This window comes from Acinonyx jubatus, chromosome A2 (assembly GCF_027475565.1).
Source record: "Acinonyx jubatus isolate Ajub_Pintada_27869175 chromosome A2, VMU_Ajub_asm_v1.0, whole genome shotgun sequence".
In the NCBI taxonomy this organism is placed as follows: Eukaryota; Metazoa; Chordata; class Mammalia; order Carnivora; family Felidae; genus Acinonyx; species Acinonyx jubatus.
Window position 1 is genome coordinate 141,274,901 of NC_069383.1, and position 12,338 is coordinate 141,287,238.

The window sequence follows — 12,338 nt, forward strand, 5'->3', positions numbered from 1 at the left end:
ATCCGGTTAACACTAGGCTGTGAAGTCACATTAAAGGGTCTCAGGTATTGTCTGCTGGCTGGAGGCGCGTCACTGGTTCTAACGCTTTAAGATAAAAAGGGATGCATTAAAGGGTCTCAAGTATTGTCTGCTGGCTGGAGGCGTGTCACTGGTTCTAACGCTTTAAGATAAAAAGGGATGCGGGGAGTAATATATTGTAAAGATGCAGATCCGGTGGTCAAGGCAGATCACTGGGCCCAGAGGCTTTCAGGCTGTCGTCGTCGTCAGACCACTGTCTTATCTCCTCTCTCCAGGTCTATCTATGCACGCAAATACTTCACAAAGCCGGGTTCATCCAGCATCCACTGCTTGAATCCTGTTTTGGCTGAGGGAACTCGTGCTGGGAGAAGGGCCGTTATCTCGCTAAGACAGGCGACGCCTGAGCTCACGGGACCTATCAGGCGCGCCTTCCTCGCCTGCGGCGCTGGCTAGGCGCGGTCCGAGAACTCGCAGCTCGCCTTAAGCCCTGTCCACCCCGCAGCGGTCCGCGGCGTCGAGGTATTCGCAGGGCGTTGCGGTCGCCCCTTTTGGCGGGCTCGGGCGCCCCGAGGCTCCGCCCCCCAGCGCTGTCTATCCGCACCCGCGGAGGCGGGCACCGCGCCCCCATTGGCGGAGAGGCCCGCGACGGCCCCGCCCCCTCCCGGCCCCGACGCCAGCACGTTGAGTGGCGGGGGCCGGCAGAAGAACTGCCCGAGCGAGGAGCGGCTCCTAGGGCGGGCGGCACGGTTGGGGCGCCGGCGTTGGGGCCCCGGAGAGGCTGTTGGGTCGGGACCGGGGTCCGCGGCCACGGGGGGAAGGGGGTGGGTGGGCTGAGAGCAGCTCGGCAGCGAGGCCGGCCCGTCGCCCCTTCCCCCCACCCCCGCCGACCTTGCCGGCAGAAGCTTCCCGGAGCTCTTCACGCCGGCGCGATGGCGACTGCTGGGGAGACGGAGGCCTCTCCGCCGACGGACGCGAGCTGGGAAAGTGGCGGCGGCGGGGACGACGAGATGAAGCAGGCGCTTCCGGAGCTTGAGTCCTCCCCACAAAATGGCGGCGGCGGCCTCAGCATCGCGGAGCCCGGCGGCGGCGCCGGGCCTGAGGAGACAGCAGCGGCCTCGGCCGCCCCGAGCGTCAGCCACGAGCAGACTCAGGACTCGTCTGAGGCGGGCGCGGCCGCTGTGCCCAAAGGCCCCGAAGAGCCCGAAAGACCCGTTAGGAGGAGTTTTCAGATCCCCAGGAAGAGCAGAGAAAAGAAAGGTGGTGCTTCCCCTCTCCCCCAACCCCTCTTTCTCTCTCCCCTCCATCTTTTCATTAGAACCTCTCTGTCTCCTCTTCCCACACCCATCCGAGACACGTAAACACGCATGCAGCGCCAGCCGCCTCTCCCCTCACTGCCACGGCCACCCAGCTGCTGCGCCTGGTGCGAGAGGAAAGCGGTGGAACCACGCTCCCCTGCTCCCCCTCTCCCCGTGGAAGTTGGAAGTAGCTCAGGTTTGAAGCTTGTCCGTAAGGCTGCAGCTCCCAGAGAGGAAAGATGGTGCTCGGCGCCCCTCCCTCCCAACCCCTGAAGGCACAGAAGCTGGTGTGTCCTCCTCAGGATGCTTCTGACAAGTCTCACTCTGGAAATAGCCCGTGGCCGTGGATTCTGGGGCTTTCTCCAAGGCCATTGCATTCAGAGGACCACAAGTGCTTCTCCCTATGGAAATTCTTCAGCTAGAAGTGTCTACTTGAAATTTGCTCGATGTCAGCGTCTCCCCTTGTTTAGAAATCTCCATTAGATGTGATCCATGCACACTGCTGTCTTCCATCACACTTCATTTCCATGTAGATTTTTCCCCTCTTGTTCAAGCGTTAGATTAAAATAGGTCTCTCTTTAAATCCAAACTTTGGTATGTTTTCTCTTGTATTTGAGAAGAATGGGAAGGTAGGTTCTTGGTGCAGTAATTTCCCTATGGAAAAAATAGAAGTTAGCTTATGCCCAAGAGTCACCAACTTGATCTTGCAGATGAGAGAACTTAAGTTGGTTTTTTGGTTTTTTTAAGGCCAGTCACTTGTTTTTTGGTTTTTTTAAGGCCAGTCTACTTTTTGGAACCAATATGGGAATAGTTACATGAACTACTTTTACGTTTTTAAAACAATGCTATATTGGGACACATTTCTAATGGAGATCAAAAGTAGTATTATGGTTTTCTATTACACTGTTTTTGACTCTCCAGTGATTTGGACTTAGTCAACTTAAAGTCTCTTTTTGTTTTACCTCATAGTTCAGGTTTTCATGATTTACTTTGGGAAATAACAGGAATTTTTTATTTGCAGAATGCTTTTTTATTTGTAATTAAAGTCTTAGTAGACTTGGAATCTTGATTGAAGCATGTGCTTCTTTTTTCCATGTGCTTAACCACCTCCCGTTTGCACAACTGAAATTGTTAGAGCCTTGTATCAGGAAGATACAAATAAAATCAAACTTAATTTCTTTTTGGATGAGAAAACCAAGGAAATCCTTGGTGTCAGAAACCATGTTGACAAAGATGAAGTTACCTTTTGCCCACTAGCATGAGGAATGTTTCTAGAAATATCTTTTAGGTGAATTAATGTAATGTATTTTAGAGTTCAAGGGGATATTTGTAAAGGTCAAGGCTGTCCATTATTTTGGTTTATTTAGTCAAGATGCATGGTACAGCCTATATGAGGAAAGTTAGGTGTTCTTCCCAAATTAATCAATTGCTAGAGAATAGGTTGGAAGTACATTCACGTGGCCTCTGGTTTATGAGGTAGGAGATTGAACTTTTCTCTTGTTCCTAGCTTGATAAAATTTTGAAGTCCATTTTTCTCTTTTTCCTCTATTTCTTTCTTTTCTTTCCTTTTTTCTTTCATTTTTAAGTGCCCAAGAATATGGTTTATGTTACACCATAAACAATGGATGTACCATCTTTTAAAACTTTTGATAGGACCAGAATATTGGTGTAGAAAGCCTCATAGTTTGGTTTGAAATGAGGGAAGTCACCAGGAAATGTTAAAAGGCACAGTTTACATGTATTTTTTTTAATTAGGTAAATCCAGAGGTTGCTGTAAAATAGAACTTTATTTGAACACACTAAAAGTGGAAATAATTGAGGAATTAGGAAATATAAAATCTAGCTGTTTTCTCCCCGGAGTCTGATGCTCCATGGGGAAAATTTGTTTTCCATTTTCATGTAGAGGCAAAAGGTTGTCAACCTTGGGGAAGTTATAGCTAAGGAAAATAAAACACACTGGACTTTCTTCATATTTAGTGAAAATAATTGATGCACTAAGCAGCAGCTGTTCAAATAATTCAATAACGACTTAACTAGAGCTTTTAAAACTTAAATAAGCAGGTATTTTACCACCATGGACTTTATCCTATCCAAACTGAAATAAGTTAGTGCTTGGTGATAGAATTTAATAGAAAAATTCAACTTTTCATTATTTTAAAAAGAAAGTTTTATTAGAAATGGTATAGCAGGTACTGTTAATTTCGCACTTCATCCCCACATCTTTGCCTCTTGAAAGGCTTGAAAGGTATCACTTTATGTATAGGATGTGGCTAGATACTAGTTGTGGTCACAGGAGTCTTTTATCATGACTATTAAATCATTTTCAGGAGATCCCTCTGAACCTTCCAGTATCAAAGATTCTGTTGCATTCATATTTTAATATGGCAGACCTGTGCTTGTGACTGTGCGTTTCCAGTGAAACTTAACATGACTTGATTATGGTGCCTCAGATATATGTGAGTATAGCTTGCTGACTCAAAGTTCGTTTCCTTGTCTTGACAGTAGCATAACATGCAGAATACTGCCATTCTAATTAATGGTAGTGGCAAACACTTTATAGTGCTTAGTAAGTTGTGGGCATTGTTTAAGGCAGTTTACATGTGTGGACCAAATTCTATGTAGTAGGTACTATTCCCATTTTACAGATGAGGAAACCGAAGTATTGAAAAGTTAAATAACTTGCCCAAGGTCACACAAATTCCAACTTGAACTTGGAATTTGAATTTAGGTGTACAGTACTTATCATTACACAAACTGTAGCAAGACTTCTTTTTTTGTAATATAAGTGCTCTTGTTAGCTTTTGATTTGACCTATTAAATTTTTTAACCAATGTTAAACTTAGATATATTTAGTATGTCTTCATCTCTGGGGTATTTTGAGATTCAGAAATTATGTTCATTATGAAATTAACACATTTAATCTGTGGTGACAGATTAAATGACCTAACTTGACTGGAAGGGTAAAATTTTACTCTTTGATGTATGTTGTGTTGTTTATTGGCTGGGCTCTTCTATAGTGTAAAGAGGCACTTCTTATATTTAACCAAATTGTACAATTGGATTTTGTCGGTAGATGTTTCTCTATTGCCTTCTTTTACTCTAAAATCTAATACTATAAGTCATTAAAAGTAAATTAAAATTGGCAATTTGATATAACTTTTCCCTCCAAAGTTCTTGGGACATGAAGTAGTGATGATTCACTTTCTGGAAAGTGTTTATTGGTCAATGTTTTTTTTCTGTAGGACACAAGACTAACTTCTCATGCACCTGCGTCTATACTGGTCTAGGCTAGCACAATTAATGGCTAATTCTCCTCCCCAGCACCCATCTTTTCCCACAGAATTTGCAGTTGTCTTTTTTAAGACTTGGAGCAAAGTTTCCTTTAAGGAAATTTGCATCGTGTTTCAGTAGTTGTATATGAATGACTGGGTTCTAAGTACCACAGATTTCCCTATTTACAGGTAAGCAGGGAAGTATAGGCAGAATCCAGTTATCCACATAAAACATTTGATAGGTGTGTATCACTTTTAAGTAATGTAAGTAAAATTTTCTTTGACCTATTCCCTCGGCCAGAAAAAGTCAATAGTTTTTAGTTTTAGTCATATTTGTACTTGTTTCTCTAGTTCTCTGCCAGCATATTCGTTCTTAATTCTGTATTGTGTTCAATCTTGATTTAGAGATGAAACGTCCATTCCTAAAGCATTATGTCTTTAGCAATTTTATTAGACTGGAGAAAAGTGATTTTTAAAATATCTTTCAAATAAATTATTGGAAGGAACAAATGGCTAGACATCAGAGAGATGGATTCAGAGAATTGAACACACATGATCTGCAGCCTACTCTTGGCTATTTCCTTTTCTTCCATGAATTAGTTACTTTAAATTGGAATGTTTATTTCACATTGGCTATTTATATGTTTTGATAATAGTGCTCTATCTTTTAAAAGTTTAGCTTATTTTTACATATATATAGATGGGTTTTTTGTTTTACATATATACATAAATCGTAATACAAACATAAAGATTGGCATTTACACTAAGTAAATTGGTAAAAGTAATTGAAAATTGTTACTTTGACAAAGGAACAAAGCTGTTGCATGACTTAAATTTTATGTCTATTCCAACTGCTTAAATAGAACATTAAATTCAATATATATTTGTATGCTACCAGTAGTAAAAATTATTTAATGATAGTATGGATAGTATGGAGTCAGGAGACCTGAATTCTAGTTCTAATTTTGTGATCCATTTTCCTTGTCTGAATTATAAATCTCCTAATGTCTTTTTAAATCTGTTCTTCAGTCCCATAAAACATCTATTATCAATTTTGTCCGTAAGGAAACCTTGTAAATTATGTACATCAACTCATTTCTGACATGTATGTTATGGAAATCCTATAAATAAGCAAAATCGTGTTTCTCGGTGTGTGGAGGAACTATGGTTACTTCTGTTAACCTTTAGAACCCTAAAAAGGGCACGTTGGCTTTTGGCTCTATTAAAATGAGAAAAACGAGATTTGATAGAAGAGACACATAAGAGGGTAGAAAGAGCATAATCCTGGACATCAAGTTCTTTTTCTTTAATACCTAATTTTCTGTGTCTAAGTGTTCTATATGATTTCTTGGTCTAAAATGAAGAAACAATTTTATTCTCCCAGTTCTGTAATGATCAGTTTCAGCTCTTACACACACACACACACACACACATCTTCTACTTAGAGTTCAGGATATAAGATTTGGAGCTAGGCAGCCTGAATTTGAATCCTACCTGCCCTGTTATTCACAACTATGTAACCTTGGGTCATATTGGCTGTTAGCTCTCAGGTTCATTTGTGAAATGAGTATAATTGAACTAAGTAGGATGGTTTTAATGATTAAATGAGATCATTCATGTAAAGCTCTTAGTATAGTTATCTAAATAGTAATAATGACCCACTAGTGGTTAGACTCAGTAATTGTCAGAATCCAGAAAACAATATATTGGATACTGACTTTTCATAAGTGAAATAATTATCATATAAAATGTTCTGTTCCCCATTTGGATAATCACAGGGTTGTTTATTAATTGCCTCAAATAATGGCCTGTAATTAAGATTATGATGTATACATGTTTTCTTTAAGAGAAGTGATAGGATATGTTGACCAAGGGATGTGGAGTGTTAAGAGGATTATTAAGGACAAAATAGGCCACTAGGGAATGTACATTCAGAACAAAAACTTGTTAAATTTCTAATTATGATTACCAGCACTTTGACTTGAAATCCTTAAAAAGAGTTAACAGCATAATTTTATTTTTGTAGAAATGAAAACTGGGAGGAAAAAGAGAAATTACAACTTTGGCCTAACTAGTAAAGCCAATGGAATCATTTGATATATAAAATAACTAGGACACAGGCATCTTTTTCTATATTTTCATTCACAAGAATGTTTTCCCCCCGCTGGCAGTCTACTTGAGGACACTTGACATGACTATAGGACATTGCTTTGGAATGAAACAAATGTTAAGTACTTTTCTGATAATTGGAATGTTAATTTCTCTATAAACTTATATGATGAAATTTTCCCCATATGATTAGATTGATAGTCAAAATAGTGTTGGGACAGCTTAACTAAGGAAAATGCTTTATGTAGACTTGTAAGATTTCATAGAAGTTTAAAGCCACATGACACTTTTGCAGAAGGAGCATTTTAGATGTCTGAAGTCACTTAGAAACAACAAAAAAAGGAATCGTGCATAAAACCCAATTTTTGAAATCATGCTTAACCCATTTTGGATGTGAAAGCCTATAAAGACTATTCCAAATACATGCTGTTCTCCTTGCCAAGTTTTTCCCAATTTAGTTGGGGACAGTCACAAAGATGTTTTTTCCTATTCTGTAAAACTGATTTTGACTTAAGAGGATTTATTTCAGAGCTTATATTTTGTTTTACATATTACTGAATTATTGAATCTGTGGGACTTAAGATGACACAGCAATGATACTTTGGTAGGTGTAGAATATGTTTGTATTCAGTATAAACTTTTTTTTAAGTTTATTTTGAAAGAGAATGCAAGTGGGGGAGGGGCAAAGAGGAGGATAGAGAATCTGAAGCAGGTTTGGTGCTGCCAGCAGAGAGCCTGATGTGGGGCTTGAACTCATGAATAATGAGATCATGACCTGAGCCAAAGTCAGCTGTTTAACCAACTAAGCCACCCAGGCACCCCTCAGTATAAAAATCATTGAGAAAGTTTATTCTCACTTTCTTTACGAACTTACTTATTCAACTTACTTGGGTCCAGTGCTCACAGTTCTAGCTACTGGCATATGATAAAGGTAGAGTAATAAAGCACATATGGTTCTGGCTCTCGGGGAGGTTACAACAGTAGATTATTGAATGTATTCATCTGCTACAAATTTGATTATAGGACACTTTGTGTTTAATTGTTCTATTTGAGGTTTTTTTTTTTTTTTTTTCTGATTAACCCTAGTCAGTGTCTTCATTGCATTATAACTATGTTGGCTTTATTTCTTTATTTTAGTGTGCGATCCCAAGGTAGTGGGCACCGTATATACACATTTTGTCATCGATATACACATTTATACACGTTACAGTTTTACAGACACTTTTGTAATAATATACATGGTTTGGTGAAGGGATGGATGGATATGTCATTTGACATGTCCTTTAAAGCCTAATAGTATGTTTAGAAAATACGGTGAAAATATCTTATTTGCTGTCTAGTACTGTTAAGAGTACGTACAATTTTTAGTAGTAGCCTAAAAGTATTTTGACCGTGAAATTTATTGACTCTTTAGAAATAGTACCTCAAAAGAAATTAAGGTAACACAGTATAACCAAGTTCTATGAATGAATACTTCTATATACAGTGAAATATAAGTAGTTCCTTTTTTGGCTTGGGGAAATTTTATGTACATAGATTCTTGAAATTTATTATTAAGTTAAACTATTTCATGCATGAAGTGGAAATTTGAAATTATTAGACCAGTAATCCACTGGTCTAAGAACAAGTGGATATTTAAGTATTTTAAAAATTAAATGGGTTGTGGAATAGTTGTAGGTGTGGGGAGTAAAAACTTTTATTGTCTTACTTGAACAACAGATGTTGTGCTTAGAGCTTTTTCTGTGTATTGTATCATGTGTGGCATGTAGAATTTAGTGGTTATTAGGATAGCTGGAATGAATTCTTACAGGTAGGAGAACTGAGCTTATTTTTGGTTAAGTGAATTGATTTACCCAGGGACTTCCACAAAGCTAGTAAATGCTAGATCTGATATTTGTGTCCATGCTTCACTCCAGAGCTCTACATCTTTCCATTTCACTAAGCTTTCATAATGTCCCACTACTTTGTATTGGTAATACAAGAAGCCAATGGATGCAGTGTATTTTATTCTAATGTTAGTACTAAAAACCAGGTAGGGTAGTTTTATTATATAGATACATAAGTATCTTAAATGTTTTTATGCATTCATTTATGCTGTAAGCATTTAGTTTGCTCAAGTAAATGGTCCTAGACCTATTTCAGTGTAACATAAAAAAGGAGTGGAGACAAGTTGAGCTTATGCACAGATTCTTTCTTATGAGAGTCTTTATGCAATTAAAGTTGCCTGATGTAACATTCTTAAGGTTTGCAAAATTGTAACCTGCTCATGCATGTGTAACGGCCAGATACTTATTGCTGAAGGAACTGAACAATGTAGGCAATTGATTTTTATTTTCTCTCCGTTAATATGTGTTTCTTTAGAATATCACAAAATTAGCCTTGATGCCTTATTTCAACCTTATTTAAAAGTTATAGTAAGCCCACAAAAGTTTAAGAAATTACGCTTAAGAAGGAATAGTCTTAAAATTAATGTTTGTTTTGTTTTGTTTTAGCACTTTTTCAGCCATTAACTCCAGGCTCTCGAGAATTTGAAGACGTTCTAAATATTCTCCATTCATCTTACCTTGAACCAACCTCAGTAACAAATTTTAACTACAAACGTGCTTGCTTGATACATAATGAACTTTTGGAAAAGGAGGTAAGTTTTAAATAGTACTTATTGTAAGATTCTTCATAACCAGTTAATAGCCTGGAAGTTGTTTTATGTTCCTTTTCTTTAAAATGCTAGTTTTGGGAGAACCTGGGTGGCTCATTCAGTTTAAGTGTCTGACTTCAGTTCATGATCTCACGGTTCGTGAGTTTGAGCCATGCAGGCACCCAATAAATAAAACTTAAAAAAAAAAAATGTAAACAAAGGGGAATAGTTAAGTATGTAAGATAGTAAATTTAAGTTTCATGTAGATTATAAACGTTTTTAGGAAAAGCCAGAATGAGGAATTCTGCAGTAATACAAATGAGATGTTTAGAAATATTTTGTGTTTGTTGCTTTCTAATGCACATGAACTACTATTAATTTTGTACTTTTGTAAAGTGGTCAACCCAGTGCTACCAGAATTGAACTTCGAAGGAATCCCTGAAGTTACTGGCTACTTGAGAAAATTAAAACCTTGATAGTTTGATGTGATTTTAGGGTGTGATAGGGGTTATTTATTAACTTTATATGAAAATTTTGTCTAATAATTCTTTAATTACTGAACATCAGTAATGGCCTGAATACTGCATATAAATCTCTTAGATGTATGTTCCATATTTTGAATGTATATCCATTTGCTTGTATCTAAAAGTAAAAGCAGTTTGGGTGACTTGCAGTTGAGTTATACTTAGAGGATGTCACTTTTATCCAGGAAATATATATGGAGTACATCTTATGTACTTGGCATTGAGAATGTAGTTATAAAGAAAACATTTTTCCTTGTCCTGATTGAGTTTATAGTCCAGAAGTTGGCCATTCCGCAGAGATTTATTAAACCACCTACTTTATGCAGTGTACCATGTTATGTAAAATGAGAGATCCAAAGGTAACTATTAACTTAAAAATCTGTGGGAGAGTTGGAATATGGCAAAATTTTAGTAGACATTTAGTTAAAATTCATAGATATTAGATGTTTATTTGATTATTACAAGGTATAAAGAGCTAGTTATAATGGGGTAAAAATTAATCGAAGCATGGAAATTATAGGGAGAGAAAAGATCATTTCTGCTTTGGTTACTTTTGGGATTTCTTAGAAATAAAATTCCTGAAGCTATTACCTTGAAAGACGTAATCACATGCTAAGGAGTTATTACAGATTTTATTTTATTTAGTTCACCGAAAAGCGAAGAGAACTGAAGTTTGATGGTCGTTTGGATAAAGAACTTTCGGAATCCTATGCATTTCTTATGGTTGATCGATATCAGGTGTGTGAACTCCTTTTATAAAAAACAATTTGAGGATGTTTCCACTGTAAGTGAGTAATTTTTCAGTGTGAACAATACACTTGGTAATTATAAACTAATGTTTTACATTTTACTATAAATGATATGTGTAAATGGATATATATGTGGAAGAAATGATTTAGTAGGGCAAGATATTTCATTGTTATGTAATTTATTTTTCAAATGTGCTTATTTTTTCTCTGACCAAGCCTATTTCCTTTGCCTAGGATGTGCTTGATAATAATTTTCTCTTTATTAAAGTAGATTATCTTCTGTATTGTTGATTATATGTACTAGGAGCTGTTTTGTCTCCTTTAATTAAAGTTGTGTAGGTGGAGTTACTTTTTCTTTAAATGTTTTGCCAGTTCTAATTCTCTTTAAAAGGGAATGTTTGTATATACGAGTGGCATGAATTCTGAGTATCTGTCACACCTAGTATAAACAAAAATGGATATCTGCTATGGTTACATTGGAAGCATAAGCCAGTTTCACATTGATATTTAGTCATAAATTGTCATGTGTATAAAATTTCTATAATGTAGAACTTATAGGGTTTAGGAGCTTGTATTTTATTTAAAACAAGTTTATAAATTATCTTTTCATGTTTTAAATGTATTATGATCGCAAGATGAAGTGTTTTGTTTATTTAGGTGCAAAGCATATGTGAAAAAGGATTACAGGTGGGCCAGTCCAAAATAACCATTCTTGGCAGTCCTTCCATGGGTAATCTTTTTTTTTTTTCATTTATCTATTATTAAGTTGCCACTTAAACATGTTTAATTTTGTTGCAGTCCTTATAATTAAATTCATGTTTGCTTTGTCACGTTCTCAGAAAAAGGAGGATAGTTTGAGGTTATGCAGCGTAAAACCAGTTTTACCCTTTGTTTCTGATTTGCATACTTCAAATTGATCAAAGATTATTATTTTTTTAACTCAGTCCTGGTGATTTTGAGAAATTTGGATAGTTTCACAGGTTTTGTTGTTGTTTTGTGGTTAGGTTTTGTTTTTGTTTGTTTTGCTTTGGATTAATATCCACTGTCTTTTCTGCCATTACATTTTTTTTTAAGTTGTCATACTTTTTCTCTCATCATTAGATTAAATGTTTGAATTTTCTTTTTAGTATTTGTGCCCTTATTCAAATTCTTTAATTTTTCCCTCTTTACTAGGTATCTATCTTTCTAAGTATGCTGATTTATTACAAGCTAACCCTTTGGAAGCTGGGGCAGTGGGCGATGTTGTTATTTTTAAAATAATGAAGGTAATTTTAACTTTTACATTTCATATATCAAAGACAGCATTTGGTTTGGATTTTAGTTGGCTCTGTCTTTAGGAGTTTGATTAAATTAAAATTGATGCTTGCTTTATTTAGTAGATAAACATACTTTGAAGAGTGGTTTGCCATCTTTAATCTATTTGACTTCCTTTCCAAAGAAAAGAATGAAGAGGTAATACAACTGGTAATGTCATTTAGGCTAATGAACAGTGTTGTGAATAAAATTTTTATTTCCTTGGGGAGCCTGGGTGGCTCAGTCGGTTGAGCGTCCGACTTCAGGTCATGATCCACGGTTTGTGGTTTCGAGCCCCACATCAGGCTCTGTGCTGACAGCTCAGAGCCTGGAGCCTGCTTCGGATTCTGTGTCTCCCTCTCTCTCTGCCCTTTCCCTGCTCGTGGTCGGTCTGTCTGTCTGTCTCTCTCTCTCTCTCTCAAAAATAAACATTAAAAAAAATT

The 12,338-nt window shown here is 37.3% G+C and overlaps 1 protein-coding gene across 8 annotated transcripts in view; it reads left to right on the forward strand.

The window, feature by feature from the left end:
- The first annotated feature begins 666 nt into the window (after nucleotides 1-666).
- Nucleotides 667-12,338, forward strand: part of TASOR (transcription activation suppressor) — a 50,300-nt gene continuing 38,628 nt past the window's right edge. For 6 of the 8 annotated variants that reach the window (XM_027039025.2, XM_027039021.2, XM_027039027.2 and 3 more), the window contains exons 1-5: nucleotides 668-1,275; nucleotides 9,187-9,332; nucleotides 10,499-10,591; nucleotides 11,260-11,332; nucleotides 11,776-11,867. In XM_027039025.2, the coding sequence (XP_026894826.1) occupies nucleotides 948-1,275; nucleotides 9,187-9,332; nucleotides 10,499-10,591; nucleotides 11,260-11,332; nucleotides 11,776-11,867 (732 nt within the window). In that variant the 5' untranslated portion in view covers nucleotides 668-947. Of the gene's footprint in view, nucleotides 1,276-9,186; nucleotides 9,333-10,498; nucleotides 10,592-11,259; nucleotides 11,333-11,775; nucleotides 11,868-12,338 lie in introns of all 8 variants that reach the window. The other 2 variants (XM_027039023.2, XM_027039026.2) reach the window with 1 other exon arrangement.